The sequence below is a fragment of the Dipteris shenzhenensis genome, chromosome 20 (assembly GCF_047967505.1).
Source record: "Dipteris shenzhenensis isolate YYH24624 ecotype China chromosome 20, Dip_SZ_1.0, whole genome shotgun sequence".
Taxonomy (NCBI): domain Eukaryota; kingdom Viridiplantae; phylum Streptophyta; class Polypodiopsida; order Gleicheniales; family Dipteridaceae; genus Dipteris; species Dipteris shenzhenensis.
In genome coordinates, this window is record NC_141615.1 from 38721756 (window position 1) to 38748873 (window position 27118).

The 27118-nt window shown below is 45.0% G+C and overlaps 1 protein-coding gene across 4 annotated transcripts in view; it reads left to right on the forward strand.

Annotated features, from left to right (window-relative positions):
• The window catches only part of PPT1 (polyprenyltransferase 1), a 34524-nt gene extending 12653 nt beyond the window's left edge, over positions 1-21871 (forward strand). Inside the window, exons 5-10 of one of the 4 annotated variants that reach the window (XR_015542892.1) lie at positions 6461-6610; positions 13719-13854; positions 14359-14455; positions 14573-14686; positions 14818-14877; positions 21703-21871. Coding sequence is in view for 1 of the 4 variants with exons in the window: in XM_087391540.1 (XP_087247666.1) it covers positions 6461-6610; positions 13719-13854; positions 14359-14455; positions 14573-14645 (456 nt within the window). In the remaining 3 variants the exon portion in view is untranslated. Of the gene's footprint in view, positions 1-6460; positions 6611-13718; positions 13855-14358; positions 14456-14572; positions 14740-14817; positions 15011-21702 lie in introns of those variants that run through there. The other 3 variants (XR_015542893.1, XR_015542894.1, XM_087391540.1) reach the window with 3 other exon arrangements.
• Positions 21872-27118: the final 5247 nt, after the last annotated feature.

The following is a 27118-nucleotide window of genomic DNA, read 5'->3' on the forward strand; positions in this document are numbered from 1 at the left end:
AGAAGAACTCTTTTGACCATAATTAACCTAGATGGAAAACTCTTTAATTATGATCAAATAAATGGTCAACTGTACTTTGACTTAGGATATTTACATTGTGGTGACATCCCCTCGGCTTCTATTTAGTTGACCTCAACTGAAAAGCTTCCTTGTAAACATCCAAAAGCTGTGGATGATCGAACAACATGTCTTCATCCATCCACTTGGCATCCAATGCCGTATAATTCTTGAATTTTACAAGGTACCTGTAAAATTCCTACCTCTCCAACCGAAGTTGGCACATCTTGGTTAACCGCAGTTAACCTTCTTGGTATAAACCAAGTCTTTCTGACTGAAGTCAGGCTTACTTGACCGAAGTCAAGTATCTTTGATCGTAGTCAATTCTTTGACCAATAGAAGAAATCTTTTGACCATAATTAACCTAGATGGAAAATTCTTTAATTATGATCAAATAAATGTTCAACTGTGCTTTGACTTAGGATATTTACATTGTGGTGACACGCGATAATCCGTACTCTATGGTTTTTGCCTCCAAAAACGTCTAGAAGGGTGAAGGGGGAAAGAAGCATGCATGGAGGATCGCCACATGGCGTCTCATTAATGCTCTAACCCTCCAAACCAATGAAACAGTTGGTTTGGCCCCCGCATTAAAGTCCTAACCCTCCTAACCAATGAAACGTTGGTTTTCCTTGCCCCTCTTAGCCTTGTGTTGACCTAGCATTTGGGCCTACTGGGTGCACTTTGAACTGGACTAGGGACTTCTAGGAAGTTGGCGCTTCCTCTAGGCCAGTCCCTCGCGGCCAAAATGTCCACGGGTTTAGTTGCACATTGAAATTCACGTCCCCGTGACAATGGGCTGGGTGTTGTGGCGATGTCGGAGTAGGGAGGGTGGGGTTGAAACAATGGTCTTCACCTTTGGGGGCTCCATGATGGCCTGTGAAGAACCTGGGGCCCTCTTGCTATCTCTAACACTCCAGACTGAGCCGAGGGCTTAGCTCAACCGAGGGGCTGAAGATAGGTTGCTTTTGTACCTCTCTTAGGCTGATGATATGCGAAAAAAAGGGTGTCCCCTTCCTGCGCGACCTGGGTTTGAAACGGGTTGCTGCTAGCTTCTTCGACGAGCTTTCTTCCGAGCCGCTCCATTGACCTTTGTCGTGTTTCCACACACTATCTCATGTACTCGTTACAGCAGGGATTTGCTATCCATTTCTCCTTGCCTACATTCGAGCTCTCTCTCCAGGGCCAATCACCATGACTTTGAAGCGTGCCCCTCGTGATATATTGCATGACAGTGATGAGGCTGCTCAGTATGAGCAAGTGCGTGCCACAGTGGTTGCATCCACTGGTGGTACAGAGGTTCCTTCCACTCAGCCTCCCTCTTGTGCATCCTGGGAAGCGCAGGCAGTGTAGACACAATTTTTGGATGCCCTTTCCTGTATGCTCCAGGGTGCTTTCCGCCAGATAGGATGGAGTGGCTTACGAAGTTGGAAGATCACGGGCCTATTAGACAAGGCACAAGTAGGAAAAGTAACTCATACAAGCCACTATGGGCTGAGGCAAAGTGCTTGCCAAGGCCCTTGCTAAGTGCTATACTAAGAAACTCAAAACTACTATTCAAATACAAATGCCGGTGCCATAGTGGCTCTTCGGTGGGATGTGAAGAAATTGTGTATCTTCCTCTGTAGGGTCATCTCACGCTGCGGTGGGGGCCGTGTTCTTTGTGATATCTGTATTTGATGAGCCACATGGAGAGTGACAGTTGGACTGTGCCAGTACCGTCTGAGTAATGTTGAGATGGGCTGAACCTCCATCGCACGTGCTCTGGTCAACCTCTACACTTCATGTGGTCACTGTGTCTCTGGGTCCGCATCTCCGTGTTGTCTCTTCCCACTTTGCCCTTGTATTACAAAGCTCATCCACTTTGTCTTGGGGCTGACTCAAATGCATAGAAGCCTGTGACATGTCTCTATGCTAGGTCTATCTCAGTCTTCTGTGTGACTGCCACCACTGTTTGAACTATCTCAGTAGGGTCTCTCTATGTTGCCACATCTCAATCAGATACAAGCCGACACAAACCTGGTCATGAAAGTGGATCAACCGAGAGAGTGGACCAAAGTACCCAAAGCAAGATGAGGATCGTATAATCTTTGCGGGTATGCTCATGCAAGACTATGCACATACTTAGTGGCGTTATATGAGGGACTCGCCTCAGAGGCCAGCCACATGGAAAGAGTTCAAGGAGTTGATGATCTCCACATTTGTATCCCCACTCATACTGGAGCAATATCTAGCTGAATTCTATGTATTATCGTAGACCGGCACTGTCCAAGAGTACTTGCAACCTTTTTGGAGACTCTCCTTGTTTGTACAGGACGTATTTGAGAGAGGGAAGCTGGTGCGTTTCATCCAGGGATTGAGTCCTTCTCTCGCTAGAGATGTGACCCTCAAACAATTGAGCGTGCAGCCCAATTGGCAGAGGTATTTGAGCCCAAATATGCCAGCAAGTATAAGATGATAGCGGGCAGCGCCTATGGGAATACAAATGCGATTGAGAAGAAGCCTAAGGTGATTGATTGGCATGAAAGAAAATCAGCAGCAGCACCTTTTCTAAGGTTTCCCACCGTTACAGGCAGTAGGATGCCATATGCTAAGCCTTACGGATCATTTGATGCTAAGCCAGGAGCTAAGCCAAGTGTTGGAAATGAAAAATCAAAGTTAGAAAAACATACCATGGCTATTATGGACGGCAGAAAGCGGGCAAACTTATGCTTTAAATGTGGTGAGAAGTGGACTCCTGAGCATCGGGAAGTTTGCAAAATGCGTAACAGTGGTACTGCAAAACTCAGCATGATTATTGAGATATCAGATGATGAGGATTTAATGGATGCTTCTGAGACTTTGGATGCCACTCATGATGATTCAGAGGGTGCACAGGTTGGGGAAGAAGCTCCAGATGTTGGATCCATAAGGGGGCTGATTTCCCCTTTGATCCCGGTGGTGCTAATGAACATAATATGCATGGTATACAATCCGATGACACTCAGCCCACATGCTTGTAAGTTGTGGACAGCGGTAGCACTCATAGTTTCATCAATTCTAAGACCTTACAGAAGGTGGGACTGATTGCTACTGAGATTGATCATGGGCTAAGAGTAGAGGTGGCAAATGGACAGCATTTGGTCAGTAAATTTTGTTGCCAACATGCCAACAATTTTGCTCTACTTTGGGGCTTTTTTGGATGCTTGGCCTATGCTCATGTGCCTTCTCAGACACGCACCAAGTTGGATGATAAACTATCAAGTGCTTTTTTACTGGGTATAGCTCATAGAGCAAGGGCTATAAGCTCTACCAGCCTTGCAAGGCAAGTGTTTTGTCAGTCAGGATGTTGTGTTTGACGAATCTTCCACTGTGCCTTTGCTGGACTGTAAAAAACAGCCCGTTTTTGATGCCCCAAATATCTTTGACAGCTTGATGCCTTTGTTTCAGTCAGATGCTCATGATGATTTTCCATATGAGGTTGTACCTCCTCCATCTGTTGGTCATTTGCAGCCACATGTGCAGCCAGATATGCAACATGACATTCAGCCTGATATGCCTCCGGTTGATCAGGACAATGTGCACAGAGCTCTTGATTAGGAAAGAGCTGAAATCTAAAAGCCCAAAAAGGTCCCTCATTGTCTCCTTGACACATCAAAAGACAGCAAACACGATACTCCTATGCCTGCCCATACTAGAGCACCTGTCCGGAAAGAGCATGCTAGTTTTGTTGCTTATGCATTGGTTGCTACAGCATGCAATGAACCATTATTCCATAAAGATGCCTTTCAGAATGATTGTTGGTTGCAAGCTATGCAAGCTGAATTGGATTCTATCCATCAGAATAACACTTGGGAGTTGTGTGATTTGCCTTCTGGTGGTAAGAATGCCATTGGCACACATACTTGGGAGCAGTCTTCACAGGGCCAATTTATAAGATGACACATGCAGCTGGAGCACGACTCACATGTGGATAGGGAACCTTGGCCTGACTAGAGAAAGAGGGGGCTCACTTTCAGGACCTACCGATGAAGGGTGGCTTTTCGACACCCTAGTGAGACTAACTTCTATGTACGCAGTATTTTTCTGGGGGAGCTACCCCTCGGCAACAGAGTGGAAGAGATTTGAGCAGCTATGGGTGCTTATGGGTTCTAGGATCATTCGGAGCAAGCCCTCAGTCCCACATCAGATAGTACAAGCAGAGTTCGCAATGAAACCTCTTTAGGTTGGTGCCATCTTCCAGACTGTGACTTACCTCCACAGTTACCTCACGGGAGATGATCGAGATTGGCACTAGAGTCTTCCATGCGACTAGCAGAGAGCGGGGTTGATACATGGTATGCACGCGTCTCCACATGGTTTGCTAGACACGGTATCCAAATGGATTGGCTGCCCCCCTTCCAGTATAGCATGGATGCACCACATGAGTCGCTCCCTCGTGATGAGATTACCGTATCATACGGTACATCCCGGACTTGGGAAGGGGACCAGGAGTTTCCTACCAAGATCCAGTTTTATCGCGATCATTTCTTGAGAGTATTGAAGGATAGACTCATCATTAGACCCCAGTACCTTGAGGACAGAGGGGTCTCATAAGCATTGAGGATTGCTATTGATCACAGATGGGGGTCTCGTCACATCAGTTGGGGATCAAGGCAGGGAGAGTTGCAGGCATACTTAGAGAGCAATGGATTTGCAGATTATGCACATTGGAGCCAATTGAGATAAAGGAGCAATTCTTATGTGTCTACCGATCCTATTATGAGATCCGGGGATGTTATCACTGCCTCTTTTAGGAGGGGCATGGCTTTGGTTCACTTTTCTGACTGGTCCACTTTCATGACCAGGTTTGTATTTGACTTTATTTGATCGAGATGCGATGACACAGAGAGGCGCTACTATGACAGATCAGCTAGCAACATGCATTGACAGCACCACAGGATGATTAGGCAGACCAATCACAGCAACATGTCATAGACTTCTATACATTCGGGTTGGCTCCTAGCCATAGAGGGGTGGAGGAGGAGAGGAGCTAGCAGACATGCGAGCAGCATGGATCATCAGAGAGGGGTGATACAGTACGGCCAAGCGAGGGATGCAGATCCCACACATGACACAGAGAGCGATCAGAGCACGCACGATCGAGGTCCGACCTATCTCTGCCCTCCTTGGAGGAGACTGCTTGAGACGAGGTGTCACATTTGATATTGCTCTTCAGATACAGAGATTGAGGAGACCATGCCCTCCGCCACACAGGAGACAGCTCGATAGACGCAAATATTGGGGATATCTTTGCAGTTCACCGGAGAGCTACCACAGTGCTGGGTTTCGGCTACTAGATTTTGTTTTTGAGATTTTGATCTATATAAGATTAGCTTAGCATAGCACTCAACAGGGGCCCTAGCGCACCCTTCGTGTCTTGTATGAGTTTCTTTTCCATTTGCTGTACTCTGTCCCATAGGCCTCCCAAGGACTTTAATATATCTTTCTTTCTTTCCTTTCTTTTATGCTTCTTTGTTGTGTTGGCTGTTTTCCAGGCTCTATTTGCATCCTTACAATCCTGGTCATACAAGTGATTACATGGCATCCCCGTACTTCTCCCCTTGCTTTTAGTGAAGGCATTTTTGGGCTGTCGACAGCAGAATATCTGCTATTTATTTGCTCATTTCTTGACACGTTGAATGCATTTGCCCTTGTGCCATTGCCACCTCTATCTCCCTGCCATATATATGCACTGTTTTGTAGTTCATTCTTAACTTGGGATGTGTCATAGTTTTCTGTTTTTCACAGCATTGCGTGTCCCCATTATGCCTGTAGACATTGCTGTATGGTCTGTCTCAAGAGACTCAATTTTGATGTATTCAATCATGTGCTTAAAAGCATGTGAGTTTGTGATCACATAATCAACTACACTTGATCCTTGGGCTACCTTGCATGTGTATCCTCCCGTGTTTTGAAATTTTGTTTGACCATTACATATTTGCAGCCCAAACCTTCTACACAATGTGAGGAGTTGCCTTCCCATATGAGTGATCTCTTTGGTATCATTTGATGTCCTTTTCCAGCCTCTTCTTTCTTCATTATCTTCTTTCTCTTCATCCATCCATATGGAGTCTCTCCCTTCCATTGTTATGGCTCCTTGCATTGATGCTGTTCGTGCATTGAAATCCCTTGCTAGAATAATTGTACTATCTTTAGAGAACCTGGCTATATCCTCCCCTAAATGCATGAGGGGGTCTTTTCGGGTTATATTGCTGTTGCTTTTGTAGATGGGTGGTTGTAGGAGTGCAAAAAAAAAAGAAAAAAAAAAGAAAAAGAGAAAAAAAAGATAGAGAGAGAGAGAGAGAGAGAGAGAGAGAGAGTTGCACTTTTGTACTATATCCTTGCTATTTGGGATGATGATTAAGGGGATTTTGTTTTGCAGCCTCAAGCATACCTTGGATTGACTTTCAATTGGGGTGCCTTGCTAGGCTGGGCGGCAGTTCACGGGAGCATTGACCCATATGTGGTTGCACCCCTCTATCTTTCTGGTATTTGTTGGACATTGGTTTACGACACGATCTATGCACATCAGGTGCTCATTCAGTTGGAAATTACAATGAGCTTGTGCAAATTTTTTGTGTATTTTGTATAGCTTCGTCTTAGAAAGTATGGTTGCATATTGACAAGATGCATGAGTGTAGATATGTCAATCATTTTTTTGTAAAGCAAGTGAAAAGATGCATAATTCTAGATGGGACAACCTCTTACGTGTTCTGGTGGAAATTTGACTCATAACCTTGGCCTAGAATTATATAAGGATAATGGTTAATTAACATTCATAGCTCAACAAAGAAGCCAATAAATATCCAAAGTATTTTCTTTGATTGTGATTGGAAGGAAAAAATAATGGATGAAAAATTGTATGTAGTTCACATAGCATTGACCATCATGTGTCTCTAGAGCTCCAATATAGGTGATGGGACAACCTCTTATGTGTTCTGGTGGAAATTTGACTCATAACCTTGGCCTAGAATTATATAAGGATAATGGTTAATTAACATTCATAGCTCAACAAAGAAGCCAATAAATATCCAAAGTATTTTCTTTGGTTGTGATTGGAAAGAAAAAATAATGGATGAAAAATTGTATGTAGTTCACATCACAGTTACGCTGAAACGCGTTTCAGAGCCCTGCCAGACCTGAAACGCCGTTTCAGAGAAGCCCTAGATTCTGAAACGTTTCAGGACCCTGAAACGGCTGGCTGAAACGTTTCAAGACCTTGAAACGGCTGGCTGAAACGTTTCAGCCAGTCTGAAACGCGTTTCAAAGCCTTGAAACGGGCCGTTTCAGACAACACAAGCTGCTAGGTCTCCAAAATGACATGAAATCTGCTAGGCTCTAGGATGTAGCATTCTAAATGTGTATGTTCTCATCTCAAAACCCCCTTTTCTAAAAACCCCCTTGTTGACGTGGCGTTTCCCCGTTTCAGCCCTCCCAGAAATCCCGAAACGTTTTCGTTTCCATTTCCGTTCCCGTTTCCGTTTCCCCTAGAGCAATATAGGAGCATGAACCATTATGTGTCTCTAGAGCTCCAATATAGGTGAATGGGCAGCTAAATAGGACGTGAAAGGAAGAATATATATTAACGTGTATACAAGACCAAGAGGGTTCATGAGACCAAGACTAAGAACAATGACTAGGAAAATTTGGTGTGAAGTTCCACCAAGATTTTGGGACTAACCATAATCTAGGAAAGCTTGTACAAATCGCCTATCTAGGAGTCAACTGGGGGTCAAGGCGGGGGGCACCCAGTGCATGTATACAAGATGTGAGCCACCCAACCACTAGTGAAGCCATCCGACTATCGAAACTAGGAAGTCCAACCAAGCACTGCTAATTGATGGACTTGCAAAGGAACCAACATCCAAGGCAATAAGTGGTTCCGTTGGGAAGTGTCCTGATTGAATAAATTAACATGACAATGTGGAAATTGATTAATGGCAAAATCTTTGATTCCATAATACATCCATTTGAGCTAACCTTATTGATCAGAGCTACATCCATTGATCCGTAAGCCATCTTGCTTCTTTGATAGGAGCATTGTTGAGGGAGCCCAATTGCTTCACAAGAGCTCTAGGGCAATGGAGGGAAAAATAAAAGCATCGAACCTCGAATAACAAGCTCTAGAGCATGAATGCCTTAAGGACTCCCATAATCTTATGATAGAAGAATGGAGGCTTCAAGTTGAAATTCAAGCAAGGGAGAAGTAGAGCTAGGTTGTGCTAAAGCTTGATATACAACTAGCTGGTAGGAATAGATTCAAGTGGAATTTTGTGGATGCCTTAATTGTTTAGGGGTTTGTCATTAATGGTAAGGAGGAGTTAAAAAAAAGGTAACACATGGGAGAAGGTTGAGGCTTCATCTAGAGTTAGGATATGCCTTGATTGTTAGGGGTTGTAATGGTGAGGAGGAGTAAAAACAAAGTTAACACGAAGGTTGAGGCTTCATCTAGAGTTAAGAAGGGGTTTCCGATAACCAAGTCAAGATGGGGAAGGCAACATCATTTGTAACTTCTCTCAAGAAATAAAGAGAAATCTTTAAGATTGACTTTGGTCAAAGAAAGTTGACGTCAGTTAACTAGAATAAGTTTTATTTTCATTTGCTTGGCATTTGTTAAATAACACTGTGGGGACCCCCACAAAGGATGCATGCATGTTGGTTGCCACATGGCAGCCCAAGGAAGCACCGGGTGTGGGGGTCCCAATCCCCGTCCCATAGCCACGCAAGCCTCTCCCACATCACCAAAAAGAGCCGGCTAGGATGGGAGAGGGGCTATCTTCTTCATTGTATACCAAGTACCACAGGTGAATCCCATGCTTATGGGATAATCATGTACACGTGTCCATTGCGCATCAAGGGCCTCCTTGCCTCCCTTAATTTTTTCCATAGTACCAAGGTACCATGAGAGGGTTAGGGCCACGCCAAGGCCCTTTATAGGCCAATATTGCTAACACCCCCCCATGGGCCTAACCCACGAATCGAATCAAATCAAGAATTGCCGGTCACCAACAAACGCTGTCCACCCACACTGGGCCCGAACGGCCAATCATGAGGTCGCCCAGAAAGAGTCCTCCAATCAAGTAACTGCAGCTCCCATTGATGGAGGCCATCAATTCCATGCGCCAACCGCCATCAATTCGTGTGCTGCCATCAATTCGTGTCTGCACACAATAGTCACAATAGTCCAGAGCACGGAGTTGCTTTCAATGCAGCAGTCGCGTGCCACAGTCTACAGGTAGTCGGCCTACTCTAATACCATATGTTGGCTGCCACATGGCAGCCCAAAGAAGCGCCGGGTGCGGGGGTCCCAATCCCCGTCCCATAGCCACGCAAACCTCTCCCACATCCACCAAAAAGAGCTAGCTAGGATGTGAGGATCTTCTTCATTATATACCAAGTACCACATGTGAATCCCATGCTTATGGGATAATCATGTACACGTGTCCATTGCGCATCAAGGGCCTCCTTGACCCTCTTAATTTTTTCCATACTACCAAGGTACTATGAGAGGGTTAGGACCACACCAAGGCCCTTTATAGGCCAATATTGCTAACAATGCATTTGGCTAACCTCTTATGGGTTAAACTGTTGGATATTGTTTGTGCAAGGTGCAAGACTTTGGAGAGTGCTAAATTTTCTCACTTTTTAAGGAGAAAATCCCAAGACAAGTGGCGCCCCAACTAATTAAGAGCCCACTTGAGCTAAAAGCATTAAAGGCACCCCACTCTATGGAGAAAAGCATGTGCTTTTGGGGAAAGCCCAAGACTTTGGAGAAAGGGAGAGCGCCTATTTTAGGCAAGAAGAGTAGGGCCCAACTTTTAGAAATTACATGCGTTCTGGCTGGCTAGCCTAGTCTATGGCCTGTAGGCTCCCAGTTGTATTGAGAACTGCACCCAGACTCTATTCACCGCCTTGTACAAAGAGATTTTAACTGCAATGAAGACCCTCCGGGGGGGATTTGTGGCGCCTAGTGTTGTGATCTTGCTCTTTCCCTCTCCCTCTCCCATCTTCTCTCTCTACAACAATTCTCCTACCAGCTTCATCATTGAGTTTTTAATGCTCTGTCTGAAGTTCACAGCTACCAGACGAGGTCTGCTTCCATCTGTGATTTGCTCCAAAGTGATGCAATTCATCCTTCATACTACGATTGAAGTTTCCATTCAGCTCCAGGCTTATTTCCAAGGTGCGAATTAACTCTAGCAGCTGTGTTTTGTTCTTGGAGATGAGTTTGTGGTGTGGTTAAGGTTTCAGGGGTATCAGAGCCAAGATTGCCACTTCTTTCGTGGCAATGATCCAAAGAATTATCCGTTTGATCAAGGACAACAGCGATTTGGAAGAATTAATGAACCTTCATCCTGAAAGAGAGTTTGTCGGTGCTAAGATCTGGAACACGAGCATCCAATTTGATCGCAATTCAGTTTGGGCTTCCATATACCATATTTTATACATTTTTTGGTCCCAAAACTTGGACAATGGGTTGAATCATACAACCAAAAGTCACTCCCACAAGCTTGCTCCCGTGTTCACCTGTTAGGCGTTTACCTTCTTGAGAGAAGTGGGGTTTGTTGGAAAGGTCACCTCCTCATCTGTAAGCCCCCAAATGACGAGAGCGTGGGGGAGGGAGACCTAGGGCATATGCCGAGAGAAGAGAGGAGAAAGAACAAGGTTACCTGGCTGTTAGGCAGGATCTGCAGGAGCATGAGGTGGAGCAGAGGGCAGCAGTAGGGACTTGAGAGCAGAGGTGATGAGCTCAGGGATGATGTCAGTAGCAGGACGGATCTGTACGGAATTGAGGCACACGTGTGGGCAGATCAGGGTGCCAGAAAAGGGTGCAGCAGGGTGGGACAGACCAGCATATGGGTCAGCCAAGAGAGAGGCTGGTTGGGGTGGTTGGAGCCAGCCAACCAGGCCTTATAAGGGGCAGACCTAGGGGCTGGGCCCCTGCCTTGATGTGAGGGCTAGTGCCCTAGTTTTGTGGGCCAAAGGCCCCTAGTTTTGAGCCCTAGAGGGGGCGGTTTTATGGAGCCCACAGGTCAGTGGGGGAGCAGCAAAAGTCGGTCAGCAGACCCTAGGATGGTCGGTGGAAATAGGGGGCTACCAGCCCCTATAAAAGGGCCCCCTTGGGGGGCCCAACTTCATTCAGCAAGCTAGCAGTTCAGGGAGCAGAAGGAGCAGCACCAACCTCACCTTTGGGCCTACATCCAGGAGGCAAAGCAAGGGCAAGAGTTGCGCTGCAGACTGAGCCTAGGCTGTCTTCTAAGGCAGCAAGGTGCTGAGGTCTTTGGATGGAGAGTCTACATATGCTCGAGGTGGAGCACGCAGGCTTAGAGATCTAGAGATAATCGGTAGATAGTAGAAGGAACCTTGTGGTAAGATCAGAGGACCACATCCTGGTGGGACTCTGGATCTATCTTTTGTATTGTGTCCATAGCTTTGGACGGAAATATATTGTTTTGGTGGATTCTATATCTGGCTTGAATCATTGTCTATTTGCTAGTTTGCACATTTATGTGAAGCACATTAAGTGAAGAAGTTTGTGATTCCACCCACCCACCTACACACAGTGTGAGCTCTTGGGCTATTTATCAGTCTTCCGCTGTGCGTATCCTCTGTTGGTCGATGTCTAACATGGTATCAGAGCCCAAGTAGGAGGCTCACAAGTGTAGGAGCTTGAAGGCAGGGACCTTGCTGAAGGACGACCCTGATTTAGAGGCTCTAGGGAATTGACTTCCACGACTGGAGGACTGTGCCCTTGCGAGAAGGAGGGTGACTCAGGTTCAGTCAAGTTTATATAGAGTTCTTGCCTAGAGACGGTTGAGTTTGCTTTTCGATTTTGTTGTGTGGTTTAGCAGCAGAGATGTCGATTTCAGAAACATAAGCCTCTTCAGCCCCTTCTCTCCCTTCCTCTTCCTCTTGTCGAGCTCCTTCTTTCACCATCCCTAACTTTGGAGGGTCCGGTAAACTAGATGGGACTAACTATCCTATCTAGAAAGTGAAGATCCGAAGTCATTTAGTGGCTTGAAAATTGTGGAAACTGACAACGGGAGCGGAGGCGAAGCTGGAGGATATGGTGGACAAAAAGGGGTGGATACTTATACTAGTAGATGGAGAGGAACTCGAAGCATGGGAGGATAGAGATGCCCACGCCGTGTAATTGATCATAGGGACTACGGTGGACTCTGTGATTCCTCACATCCATATGACTGACAGGGCAGTAGAGGCGTGGGCCATTTTGAAGGATCTGTATGAGACAGATAATACATCCCGGATCTTGACTCTTCAGCATTAACTCTACAATATGGATATGGATGGAGGAGATTCAGTACATGACCAATTGATGAAGGTCAAGGTGGTGAGGGATCAACTAGCATCGGTTGGTCAGAAGCTAGACTCAAGCCAGTTGGCCTTGATGGTACTTGGGATGCTGCCTCGGAGTTTCAAGAGCTTGGTTACGACTGTGACAGTAGGAGAGAGGGCCAAACCTCTAACTTTTGAGGAGTTGGATCCATTACTGCTACACGAAGAAGCTAGGGAGAAGCTCTAAAACAAAGACAACAATGACAAGCCAAGGATAAAGCCGGAAAAGGATAGGGCAAGCCCAAGAAGGATGATTCTAGAGATGAAGAGGACACTTCCAAGAAGAGGAAGCATATATATATATATATATATATATATAGAGAGAGAGAGAGAGAGAGAGAGAGAGAGAGAGAGAGAAATTTTATTAGAGTCTTCAGAAGATCGATGGGTCTATGAGACTGAAAGAAAACCTGATACAAATCACAGTAAGGGTGGAGCTACTGAAACGGGCATCATCACCCGTGCTGAATCCTAAGTCTGATCATACATAATCAAATACATCTGGATGTAACAATGAAAAGAAAAGGATTGGAGCGGAGCGGAATCCTCCGTATGTCATGTCGTCCTGGCTGGTGCAATGTCGGTGATGGGACGTTGGCGCCCATCAAGGGGTGCCGTGCGTCTCAGTCTCTTGGACGAGGCTCGACGCAAGACCAGAGCCACTGCGACTCCCGTGGGACGTATCCCGGGTCTAAACAATGACGGGAGGTCCCCTAGAGTGATCTGTGTGTCCCCTCGATGTCTCGTGTGTCGTGCTGCGGTCGTGGGGTCGGAGTCTCTGTCACGTCTGCGGCTAGAGACTGGACGATCAATGTCACTCGATGGGAGAGAGAGAGAGAGAGGGTTTTCCTCCTCTTTACTTCATGCAAACAAAATCTCAATTTGTATAATAGGGGAAGCCACGTGTGCTCACATGCATGCACTAGGAGACATGCTTCACACATCATGTATGTATTCATTTATTTATGTATTATGTAAGGGAGCTAGTATCTCTGTATGTGTATGCATGCATTTATGTATGCACCTATGTATGTAAGATGCATACATGAACACTTTCACATGCACACATACACACATATGTATTTATTTTATGATTGTTTTCTTTTCCCTTTGTTTGAAATGTTATCTTTTGGTTACATGGCCGGGCTGTAACTATGTTCTTCTGACTGCGTATCTGAGATCTGGTTAAAACTCTATATTGATTCTGTCATTCAGAAGAGTTATGTGGATTTCCACAGTATGATAGGGTTGATCAAAATCAATAATTTTACTGCGTGATGCAGGACAAGGAAGATGATGTCAAGGTTGGTGTGAAGTCAACTGCTTTGTACTTTGGCAATGAAACAAAGTTTTGGCTGGGAGGATTTGGCGTCGCATGTGTCAGCTCACTTTGCCTAGCTGGTTATAATGCTGGTCTTGGTATGTCTTGGTTCTGCCTGCCATTTGTTAGGAAAATTTGTGTTTATGTCACCAAGGCTTTTGAAAAGCCTGGTGAGGGGACGTTTGGGGGGGGGGCGGGCAGGGGGATATAGGCTTTTCAGAGGGTATTTTGGTAATAATTTGGAAATTCCTTACCTCTTATGTATAGAGAGGAAAATCACACTATGGTTCAAATCAGGATGCAGTAAAGTGAAAGCATTGCTAAGCGGCTACCACAGCCTAGGATTCTTGGTGCGATGAGGGAGTTACACCCATGATAATAACTTGGCTCGCAGTACCAAACTTTGTCCATTTCATTTGGAAGTTTTACTCTGACAATGTTCTCTCAAGCAGTTTAAGTTCTTTGGGGCGGGAGGGCACTCACCATTCAGGCTGTCCCTGAGAGCTTTGAGTGGACAAGAGTGAGACTCATGGACAGGTGTGAAGAGAGGCAGTGAGTGTCAATGTTTGTATGAGCACTAACTATTTATAGTTTCATCACAGGATTGCCCTTCTATATTAGTATGTGTGCTGCAACTGGCCATTTGTTGTGGCAAATTTTAACAGTTGACCTTCAGGACCGTGCTGATTGCAACTTCAAGTACTACTTCTTTACCCTTTTTCATATAAGTACTTTTGCTGAGCATCTTTGTGAGTGTTGCTTTCAGTCTTAAAAAAAAAGGGAATAAATAATGAGTACTTTTGGCCGGTCTGCCAGATTTGTATCAAACAGATGGTTTGGAGCCATTGTTTTCACGGGCATTGCTACTGGGAAGCTAGTTGGATTATAAATTGTCTTGCAGATAACATGTCCTGGGCAAGGCTCTCTCAGGTGTGGCAGTAAGCATGTGGTAGCTTAAGTTGTTTTCGCGGGATGGCTCTCTAGTAAGCTCTCTGCTTCCTTTTTCTGTTAAAAAAAAAGTAAGCTCTCTGCTGCCTTGTAATTTGCATTTTCTTTTACAGCTTTCATGTGAAGGTTGAGATAGTATGGATAACAATCAGACGGGTCTATCTGCAGCAGAGGTACCCCTTGAACTGGAATCTTTGTTATACAACACTCGTATGCTTTGATGTACACTCGTTCTTAAGATCGCCGCAAAGAGTTTTAGTATCGCTAACTTCAGCTCAAGGCATCTTGAGTTCTTGTTATACACATTTGTATTGTTACGCTCTAGCCGAGGTAGCATGACCTCGGAAGAATCAGTCGACATTTCCCTTAAAGGATCTATCTCTGTAATATATGTGTATGCGCTTCATGTAAATGATTGGGAGGGATTTAATGTCAAGGTCCTAGGTGAGGGCTGATAGCACCAGACTAGATAGATCTAAGACCAAGGGCCTAGTGCTGAGATATTGCCTAGGGGCAAGGAATTAAATGCATCCCAAGAGGGGTGAAATGTTGCATTAGGAAGGCCCTATGTAGATGACATGTGGCATCTAGATCTATCTAGGGATTTGGGGTTTGCTAAGGCTAGAGAGAGAAGAGAAGAATTTGATTCATGTGGATTTTAGTAACGTAGATCTCTGCCTCGCTTGTGAGCCTTAGCAAGAATTGGCTGGGAGGAGAATTATGGTGCTGCTCCCATGATCAGCAGTAGAGGCTAGATTAGGATAAGTCTGACAATTGGTATCAGAGCTAGTTTACGAAAGGGGAAAGGTGGAGTGTTGGTGACGAATCACCCGACGGTGACGACGAACAGGCTAGGCAAGAATCACTCGACGGTGGCGACGAACAAGCTAGGCAAGAATCACCCGACGGTGACGACGAACAGGCTAGGCAAGCGAAAAGGCCGCACGATTATTGACCAGCGTCGAGGGAGATCCGACGCGGTTGACGATGTGCGTAATGATTGGCGCTCACGTGGAGCTGTGCTGACGACGAACGATTGGCGTGGAGAAGATAGGGGATTCGTGGTCTACGATCAAACGGAAGACCTGTAAAGCAGACGACGAATTCGAGCGTGGCGTGATACGTGGACTGGTCGTTTGACGTCGGTCTACGCCATAAATACGGTTGTCGACTGTTTCCCTGGCGCATATGCAATCGGAGATTACGGATGACTATGAGGCCTTCCGACGTGGGCAGTCCGGGAACTATTCGCAGATGAACGGAAAGTTCAAGGAGCAGCAGCAGCTCGTGAGCGGCGAAGCAGGAGCAAATTGCTCAGGTGAGCACGTAGTCAGGATTTGGCGCAGCGAGCACGAAGGCATAGGACCCACAAGCTTCGGAATATTTGGCTGCCTCGACCCGTGCCAGTTTTCGATTCCTTCAGACAGATTTCGATCGGAGTTCATAGACCAGGGGGCTCTCTGTCACTTCTGTCAATGCTGTGTTTTCTTCTCTTGTTTTAGTTTGGTGATGCTCTGCTTGCATATGAGTTTCTAGTCTGCGATGCTATAGGGACAGATTATGCCTGTGCAGATGCCTGTATACTTGAGTCTGAGTTAATTTGCAGAAATTTCCCTAGTATAGGGAAAAGCGGGATTTGAATATATGCCTGTGTCAAGTGCGTAGTTAGTGTGCATGTCAGATTGCAGGAATTCTCTAGTATAGGGAATTGTGTTCAGAGTGTCAGTACACTGAATTGTGTCAGCTTGTGATTACAGTGTTCTAGGGGTGTTTAAAAAAAAAAAAAAAAAACCCCCAAAACAAAACACCTATTGAACTAAATGGAAGCAGAAGAAGGGGCTTCCAGGAGGGACCCTGGTGAATCAGAGTCCGGCCGACCCAGCAGGGATCGCGCCCAGTAGCTCACACTTTATCTGGCAGGATTGCATTGCTGGAGGATGCCTTGCAACAGTTGTTAGCGCAGCAATTATAAGCCAACGCAGGGCAATCTGAACTTAGGAGAGCGTTACAGACTATGTCTGCCAGACCTTCTCGAGAAGAGAAGGGAAAGGCTCCAATGGAACTGGAGTCTAGTGTCCATACGGTCGAGCCTAGGAAGGCTAAATTGCCAAATATTGCCAATTACAGACCGGAAAAGTATTCTGGTCGGATGAACGACCGTAGCTCCGATGTCATTGAGACCTGGTTACACAAATGGGACGAGGCGTTCGCCATTTGTGAGATCAGAAATGACATCAAAAAGATCCGCGAGGCCACCCATATGTTTAGTGAGGCAGCGGATCGGTGGTGGATTAAACAACAAAAAGATGGCATAGCATCCACTACCTGGGAGGGGTTTAAAAGAGAGTTCAGGAAACACTTCTTACCTCCTGACGAGGCATCCCGAGCTTGGGATCAATATAGGAACCTTCGTCAGAGAAATTTATCAGTGGCAGAATACACTGATAAGTTTCGAGAGAGTGTAATGAAGGTTGACGAACCCTTGCCTCAATCAATCCAAGTGAAAGATTTCATATTTGGATTGAATGATCGAATAAAAATGGAAGTTCGGGCTAAATACGCGAACACGCTAGATGATGCAATAGCTGTAGCCCTGAACTACGAGGATGCCAAGGGCAGCAAGCCAAGTGGGTTTGCACAGGTCGGAACCCAGTATGGGTATCCAAAAAAATCTGGGTTTAAGAAGAAGTGGGCTAGTAGAGGGAGTGGTTCGCAGCCGAGTGGTCAAGCCAAGCAGGCGAGACCGGCTGAAACTCCTAAACCAAGTACCACCATTGGAGCGAAGAGGAAAGTAACTCCAATGGCAGCTCGGGCTTGGTCTAAATCTCCCTTGAACCCAGAACAGCGGGAAAAAGCGAGGAGAGAAGGCTTATGCTTTGGTTGCCTTCAACCTCATCAGTGGAGAGATTGTCCACGTAATAAAGATCGTCGGATGGCTGAGATGGTGATCTCAGAGTGCGACGTGGAGATGCAGGGAAGTCCCAGAGCGGAAGAGATGCAGATTCAGCTAGCGGGATCTTCTCAGAGGTTAGTACCTTGTTTGTTTAGTGTGTCTGTTACTAAGTTAGTGACGAGTGCACCTGATAACATCCTATCTAAGCCCGCAGCAACGGGGTATACAGCCTTCAATGATACGGAGTTAATCAAAATGAAAGGGCAAGTGGCCAGTCATGATGTCATTGTGTTGTTTGACTCAGCGTCAACTCACAATGTGATTAACTCCAAGCTCGTGAAGAGGCTGAAATTAAAGACAAGTCCATCTGACTATGCGTATACAGTCAGGATGGCCGATGGAAGTTCAACTGAAGTATGGGACCAAAGGGTTACCCAGTTGGAGCTTCGGATTCAGGACTATGCTGAGAAGCTTGATTTTGAAATAACCAAGCTTGCTCATGCGGATATAGCCCTGGGAATGGCGTGGCATTCTAGGAAGAATCCAGCCATTGATTGGAAAAAGCACGTATATCAATTCAAGATGAATGATGTGCTTTATGTCTTGCGAGGTGAAAGAGATATACCTCAGGGATCGTTGGTTTCCGTGATGGAAATCAAAAAGGCTCAAGTAGAGTTTTTGTACCTTTGCACAGCATCGGTAGAGTCGATGGATGATTCTTCGACTAGCACTGATGTTACGCAAAGTGGTGAGATGGCCAAGCTGGCTAATCTTATAACAGAGGAGTTCTCTGAATGTTTTAGGAATGAACTACCTTATGGGTTACCTCCAGAGCGGAAAGTTCAGCATAAGATTGAGCTGATCCCGGGGGTAGAACCTGTAAATAGACCTCCCTATAGAATGAGTTTTACTGAAGAAGCGGAGGTGCGTAGGCAACTGGAAGAATACCTCAAGTTGGGGCAGATTCAACCAAGTTTCTCACCTTTTGCTTCACCAGTGATATTAAAGAGGAAAGAGGATGATACGTTTCGCCTCTGTATAGATTACAGAGCATTGAATAATATCACTGTTAAGCACAGGTATCCGATGGCTCGGATTGATGATTTGCTAGATGCACTACATGGAGCCGTGATTTTCAGCAAGATAGATCTTAAGTGCGGCTACCATCAGATCCGGATTAGAGCCGAGGATGTGCATAAAACCGCTTTCAGGAGCAGGTTTGGTCATTATGAGTTTTTGGTAATGCCCTTCGGACTTACCAATGCTCCAGCGACCTTCGTCATGCTTATGAACGATTTACTACGTCCGTATATCGGAAAGTTCGTAGTACATTTTATTGACGATATCTTGATATTCAGTAAAAGTGTTACTGAGCATCGTGAACACTTAAGAATAGTGTTCAGTACTTTGAGGAAAGCCAGTCTTTATGTGAATAAGAAGAAAACTATACTGTGTCTGGTTAGGCTTGAGTATTTAGGGTTCATAATTACTCCACAGGGGTAGAAATGGATCCGAAGAAAGTGGCTGCGATACTAACTTGGCCAATCCCTCAGAGTCTGACCGCGTTGTTGCGATCATTCTTGAGATTTGTCCAATTTTATAAAAGGCATATCAAAGGATATTCCGGAATAGTATCGCCATTGACTGATCTGACCTCAGATAAAGTACCTTTTGTTTGGGGACAGAATCAACAGGAAAGTTTTAACACCATAAGACAAGCTGTGGTCTCAGGACCGGTGTTAAAAATAGTTGATCCCAAAAAACCGTTGTTCCTAGAAACCGATGCGAGTGGCATTGCGGTAGGAGCAGTCCTCCTTCAAGAGGGAAGGCCAGTAGCCTTTGAAAGCAAGAAGCTTTCTCCCTCTCAAAGGAATTGGCCAACTCATGAATTGGAGTTGTATGCTGTTATCCATGCTTTGAAAACATGGAGGCATTATCTGTATGGTTCAGAGTTTTATGTGGATGTGGATCATGATACTCTGAAACATTTTTGTAAACAGCCTGACTTGAGGGGCCGCCAAGCTAGGTGGGCAGAGCTCATGTAGGAGTTTAATTTAACGATTCGGTACCGAAGAGGAAAAGACAATAAGGAAGCTGATGCGTTGTCTCGCATTATGCACAACCTGAGTTTCACGGTATTAGAGAGTGCTCTAATGACCGAGATCAGAGAAACTCAAAAGGTGGACGAGTTTGTCCAGAGCTTATGGCCTAAGGCTCATATATATAAGGGATGGTATGCTAGTTAGAAATGGCAAGGTTGTAGTACCTTGTCAGAATGATCTCAGGCAGAGAGTCATTCGACAATGCCATGATAGCCCGTGTGCGGGACATCCAGGTGTCGAGAAGACATATGATCTCGTGAGGCGAGATTTCTTTTGGCCAAAGATGAAAAAGCATATTCATGAATATGTGACACGGTGTTTCTCGTGTCAAGTAAGTAAGGCCAAGCGGGTGAAGCCACCCGGACTTTTACAGCCCTTGGAAATACCACTAAGTAAGTGGGAGAGCATTTCCATGGACTTTATTGTAGGGCTACCTGCAACACAAGGAGGATATAATTCTATCCTTGTGGTGGTTGATCGTCTAACCAAGATGGCTCACTTCATTCCGACTAGAGAGTCTGTTAGTGCCCCGCAAGTGGCGGATTTGTTCATTAGACATATTCCGTCTGCATGGATTACCTAGATCCATAGTGTCAGACCGAGATGTCAGATTTACCGGTCATTTCTGGACAGCGGTATTTGAGACACTGAGGACTGAGTTAGGAATGAGTAGTGGGGATCATCTTGAGACGGATGGTCAGACGGAGAGTCAACCAAACTTTAGAAGATATGCTGAGGGCATATGTGTCATTGAGGCAACATACATGGGACAAGTGGTTGCCATTGTTGGAGTTTGCCTACAATGATAGGAAACATTCATCTACTGGGTTCAGTCCGTTTGAACTGAACTATGGTTATAGACCAGCCAATCCGACTATAGTTGGAGTACCTCAGAAAGTGCCTAGTGCCGCGAACTTTGTAGTTCAGATGCGGGAGATGCTAGCACTTGCGAGAGCTAATATCCGCCAGGCTATGGATAGAGCCAAGGTGTATGCGGATGAAAATCGGTCTATAAGAGTATTTGAAGAAGGAGAAAAAGTTTTTCTCAGAATTCCTTCGCACTCGAAGTCGTTGACTTCAGGAGAGTGTGCTAAGTTATCACCTCGATACTGTGGGCCGTGGTTAATTCTAAAGAGAATAGGCAGTGTAGCCTATAAATTAGAATTGCCACAGGGGTGTAAGGTGCACCCGGTTTTTCATGTTTCACGTTTAAAGAAATTTTTACATACAGGTGACTCACTAATCGAAGGTGTGGTTTTGTTTCAGGAGATAGAGGATATTGCAAGGCGCAAACCAACAAGAATCCTGGACCGAGGAACAATGCAAATACGAAATCAAAAGATACCCACGGTGTTGGTTGCATGGCATGGTCAGCCTCTATCCGAAGCTACCTGGGAATCCGTATATCAGTTGCGGAGAGTGTTCCCAGACTTTATCATCGAGGACGCTGATGTCTGAAGAGGGAAGGAATGTTACGCTCTAGCCGAGGTAGCATGACCTCGGAAGAATCAGTCGACATTTCCCTTAAAGGATCTATCTCTGTAATATATGTGTATGCGCTTCATGTAAATGATCGGGAGGGATTTAATGTCAAGGTCCTAGGTGAGGGCTGATAGCACCAGACTAGATAGATCTAAGACCAAGGGCCTAGTGCTGAGATATTGCCTAGGGGCAAGGAATTAAATGCATCCCAAGAGAGGGGTGAAATGTTGCATTAGGAAGGCCTTATGTAGATGACATGTGGCATCTAGATCTATCTAGGGATTTGGGGTTTGCTAAGGCTAGAGAGAGAAGAGAAGAATTTGATTCATGTGGATTTTAGTAACGTAGATCTCTGCCTCGCTTGTGAGCCTTAGCAAGAATTGGCTGGGAGGAGAATTATGGTGCTGCTCCCGTGATCAGCAATAGAGGCTAGATTAGGATAAGTCTGACATGTATGCTGTGATGTTCACACTTTCTTTCTTTAAGATCGCAGCAAAGAGTTTTATTAGTTCTAATTTCAGCTCAAGGCATGTTAGGCTATCAAATGGGGACCAAATGTAATACTATTCAGGCTTTACAACATTGAAATTTTATGGAAGATCAGAGTCAGAACTCGGTGAAACTTATAGCTAGGGCTATTCTTTAATCGACAGGAAAGATTTGTATTACACTTTAAGGAATTTCTTTCAGGGCCTGGCTAAACCAAGTGCCTGTGCTCGTGATTCAATGAAAAGCTGAAAGAAATCGGATTGGGATGTTGTATTTGGTATCAGAGCATGCGCCACGCTGATGTTCAACGTCCACCAACTGATGAACTACTCGATCGCCTGAATCAGACGATGCAAACAATCTACAACCTTAGTCTTTTCTCTGATCCCGTAAAACAAGATCCCAGCTCCTCGAATGGCAATATTAGGCACTTTAGCTCCTCGAAAAGTATCATCTTTCTTCTTCTTTAATATCACCGGCGAAGCAAAAGGTGAGAAACTTGGTTGAATCTGCCTTAACTTGAGGTATTCTTCCAGTTGTCTTCGCACCTCTGCCTCTTCAGTAAAACTCAACCTATAATTCTACAATGATAGAAAACATTCCTCTACAGGGTTCAGTCCGTTTGAGCTAAACTATGGTTATAGGCCAGTGAAATAGTTGGAATACCTCAGAAAGTGCCTAGTGCCGCAAACTTTGTGGTTCAGATGCAGGAGATGCTAGCACTTGTGAGAACTAACATCCGCCAAGCTATGGATAGAGCTAAGGCGTATGCGGATGAGCACCGATCCGCTAGAGAATTTAAGAAAGGAGAAAAAGTTTTTCTCAGAGTTCCTTCGCACTCTAAGTCTTTGAGTGCAGGAGAGTGTGCTAAGTTATCACCTCGATATTGTGAGCCATGGTAAATTCTAAAAAGAATAGATAAGGTAGCCTATAAATTAGAATTGCCACAAGGTTGTAAGGTGCACCCAGTGTTTCATGTTTCTTGTTAGAGAAATTTTTGCATACAGGTGACTCACTAATCGAGGGTGTTGTTTTGTTTCAGGAGATAGAATATAATGCAAGACGCAAACCAACAGGAATCCTGGACCGAAAAACAATGCAAGTATGCAATCGGAAGGTACCCACGGTGTTGGTTGCATGGCATGGTCTACCTCTATCAGAAGCTACTTGGGAATCCGTATACCAGTTACTGAGAGTGTTCTCAGACTTTATCATCGAGGACGCTGATGCTGAAGAGGAAAGGAATGTTACGCTCAAGTCGAGGTAACATGACCTCGGAAGGGTCAGTCGACATTTTCCTTTAAAGGATCAATGTTTGTATTATATTTGTTTGGACTTCATGTAAAAGATAAAAAAAGAATAAAGGTCAAGGTCCTTGGTGTGGGTGACATGGCATTAGACTAGATGGATCTAAGGCTAAGGGACCTAAATGCATGAAATGTGCCTAGGAGTAAATGTTTCAAAGATATCCCAAGAGAGAGGTAAATAATGCATTAAGGAAGGACCGTAAATTTAAGACATGTGGCATACTAGATTTATCTAGGGAGTTTTGGGGCTCGTTGGGATTAAGCAAGCAAAAGCTTTTACGAAAAACATATCCTTCTGGATTTTCAGCAGAGAAGCTTGCAACCAACGAGGTTGGCTGGGAGGATAAACCAAGTGCCTGTGCCCATGATTCAACGAAAAGCTGAAAGAAATCGGATTGGGATGTTTCATACATCGAATGGGTTAAGGTCTTCATTTGTGAGCTTTTGGGAGGAAGGGTTTGTTGTGACTTTTTGTGCATGGCATGACAATCATCTTAAATTAACGTGAAGAAACATGAAATGATCATTTTAAGACTTATTTGGAAGGTTTTAAATATTGGAAAGTAATTTTGAATTTTATAGCTTCCCACTTGCACAAATCCATACATTAAAATAGACTCAAGCCATGACGCTATCCAAACATGACACTATCATTGTAGTCTTTAAAAGTTTCAACTAACTACCAACGAACCATTTTCCTCGGTGAAATGTGGTAAAATCCATTATTTCTTCCCATGTGTTTTATCTTTTAGTGTGCTTAAAATAACCTTATGTTAAAATTTGAAAAGTCCCTTGGTTCATCTATTATAGCCTCTTATTCAAACATCTTGCCATTGGTTATTTGCATGAGTGAAGGTGGTTACCTAGGAAAAGGAACAAACATGCGAAGAACATAATTAAAAAATGATTTGGTATGGTAGACTTCAATGGTTTTAAACAAATAAAATAGTCTTGTAGACACCTTTATCATCTCAAGCTATGTGGTCAAACTGAAACTCTTGAAGTGGATGTCAAATCTTGGAAGAGAAATTCAAATCCTTGAAATGGACTCCTAATCCTTGAAGAGAACATTGTAGTGTTGTTATGTTGATACTTTGCCATAAGCTTTATATGGCCTCGAAAAGATTCTTTTTTAAAGTCTCTATTGCTACTTTTAGCAATTTATTCACAAATAAGTTCTAAGGTCAAGTTTGCTACTGATCTTCTTTGAATATAAGAAGCTATTTTATTATTGAAGAAAATAATATTTAGCAACTTTTAGTTGGCCTTACTGGGTTTCACTTTGATATGGTGCTAATTTCTTGAGCAAAAAGGACTAATATATGTATTTAAACTAGAGTAGAATAACTTTGTAGAATATGGGCCCTTATAGTAACAAAGAGATTTAGTTAGTTGGGGGAGGAGAAGAGGGATAAAAGGCAATGCTAGGAAACAAATGGGGAGGGGAGAGAGAGGTATGTTAATGAAGGCATGCTTGGAGGAAGGGGATCTTGTCATCTTATTTATAGAGAACATTAATGAGGGCATCCAAGGAGTAATGAGGGCACCCAAGGATGGTGTAACCTTTCCCTTATGTAATATCTACGTACTTCCTTACTAGAACAACAATGTTTCTCAGCTTGGTTAAGGAAGCCATGGGTTGAAATCTCTTTGCACTTTCTCAAGTATTTAGTGTGGTGGTGGTTCATTTTTTGGTGAATTAAGATGCCACCAACCTTGGCTCAGAGGGTACTCTATCAAAGAGAACAAAATTTTTTTCTTAGGATAGGTAAAGCAATTGGATTGATATGGTGAAATGTTGTGAGGACTTTGTAATATAATATCTTTGTTCATTTATATAGATTTTGCACACATGTCTAAATAGTTGTTGGGAGTCTACATTTTATAACCTAATCCTTGACGCATCCCCCATTCTTAATGTTTTTTGTTGGGGTGCCTGTGTTAGAAAATACCCAATAGAGGGTACACGCAGCGGAAGACTTATAGTAATGCCCAGGAGCTCACACACTGTGTGGGTTGTGGAATCACAAACTTCTTTACTTATGTGCATACAATAGGTGTGCAGACTCATTAATAGACAATGAACCAACCAGATAGAGAAACCACCAAAATATATATTTCCGTCCACAACTATGGACACAATACAAAAGAGATAGATCTAGAGTCGCACCAATGGTGTGGTTCTTTGATCTTACCACAAGGTCCTTCTCCTATCTGCTAGCTATCTCTAGACTCGAGCCCGCGTGCTCTACCTGGAGCTTCTATAGACTTTCCGTCCAGATCACAACACCGTGCTGCCTTGAGAGACAGCCAAGGTTGAGCCCTTGAGAGCTCAGTCTGTAGCACACCTTCTACTCTCCTTCACCTCCAGGATGAGGCCCAAGAAAATGTCTTCTGGTTGCTCCTGTCTGCTGCCGGTTCTGCTAAACTGTTGGATGTTTGAATGAGGCCCAATGGCCTCTTTATATAGGCCCCAAGGGGGTTGGCAAAATACCGACCAGCCTGCAGCAGACTGGCCGACCAGTCTGTGGCTGGTCCAGCCCTATAAGGGCACACAACCCAGGGCTTTTGGCCCAAGCTTCCAGGGCCCTTTGGCCCTCCATTCAAGGCAAGGGTCCAGCCTATATAAGGCATGCCTACTGCCCACTGACAGCCACATTTCCTGCTCCACATCTGGGCCTGCACATCCTGCCATATCTGCGCCTCTGCCAGGTCCTCTTCCCAGCTACGTGTCCTACGCCGTACTCCTGTACATCCTGCTGTCTTGACCTGCCTGTATCACGCCATCATCAGGGTCTGTTGCAGGCCCTTCACTTGCCCACTACCCTCACCATGCTGACGCCATCTGCAGGTCCCAATCCTGTGAGGTGCTACCCATGTGGCAGTCCCCTCTCTTTCTTCTCTCTTGGGCACATCCTATCCTAGGTCTCCCTCCCCCACGCACTCCTCATTTGGGGGCTTACAGATGGGGAGGTGACCTTTCCAACACCCCCTCTCACCGACACATCTCGGCCTAATGCCAACACATCGATGACGATGCTCCAGTAACTCCCTGGTCGTAGTCCTCTGCTTTTCATCCAGTGGCTCCTGCTCCACCAGGTTCGATACCACCTCCTTTAGTCACGTTCTCGCCTCTGAACTCGAGCAATCCAGCTGTCATGATCTTCTAGTCGTCCCCCTCATAGTGAGTGAACAACCTGGAGTCTTCCAGGCACCATGCCCTGAGGGTCTGTTTCAACCCGTCCTTCCTTTGGCAAGGTCTGCAAGCAATGAATATTTCCAGATAACTTGGACCATGAACTCTCGCTGAGTTCTCAAGCAGGTACTCTTCTGGCTTCAGTACTCTTTGTCCATCACCTTCTAGTAATCTGCATCCAAGATTTAAAGAAGCACCAATACTTCCCCTTCTGCCTTCGAAGAAGGCCAATTCCTTATAATCTCTTATCACCTGAGACAAATGAAGAGCAGAGTCTCTCCACAGCATGCTATAAAGGCTCAAATGCAAAATATCAAATACATACCAGACTGTTGTACTGCCTGAATGTTCGCTCTGAAAGCAAACTCTCATTGAGGCACCCACCAAGCGCTTGTGTAATCCTATACTGTCTCCTTCTGAACTCCAGCATCCATCTGACCATGAGACCCCAGGGCCTTCCATGGAATCCACCCTCGTGTCAGTGTCAACAGCCACACACCTGGAAGGTACCAAGCGCTCCATGCTGTCCTTCACCTTCACAAAGGCATCTGGCTCCTCGTCGACCCACATCTCTATGTCAGACATCCTCACTGTGATTTCTGGATCAACATATCTGACCTCGGTAACACTCGGTGATGTCACTAGGAACAACTCTTCGATTACCACATTTGCTTTGGCCTTCCCTCTGAATCTGAGCCAGACTCCTTTTTGTTTTTCAGATCCGCCTTTTTCTTTCTACAGTCCTTTGCAAAATGTCCGGGCGTATCACAATAGAAACACTTTTTCTTGTGCTTCCTCTTCGAAGTCCCCTCGTCGTCAGAGTCATCTTGCTTGGACTTGCCACCGTTAGGCTTGCCCTTTCCTTTGCCAGCGGAATCCCACTAGCATCGCCTTGTCATCTTTATCCTCGTTGTAGAGCTTCTCCTGAGCTTCCTCCTGTAGCAG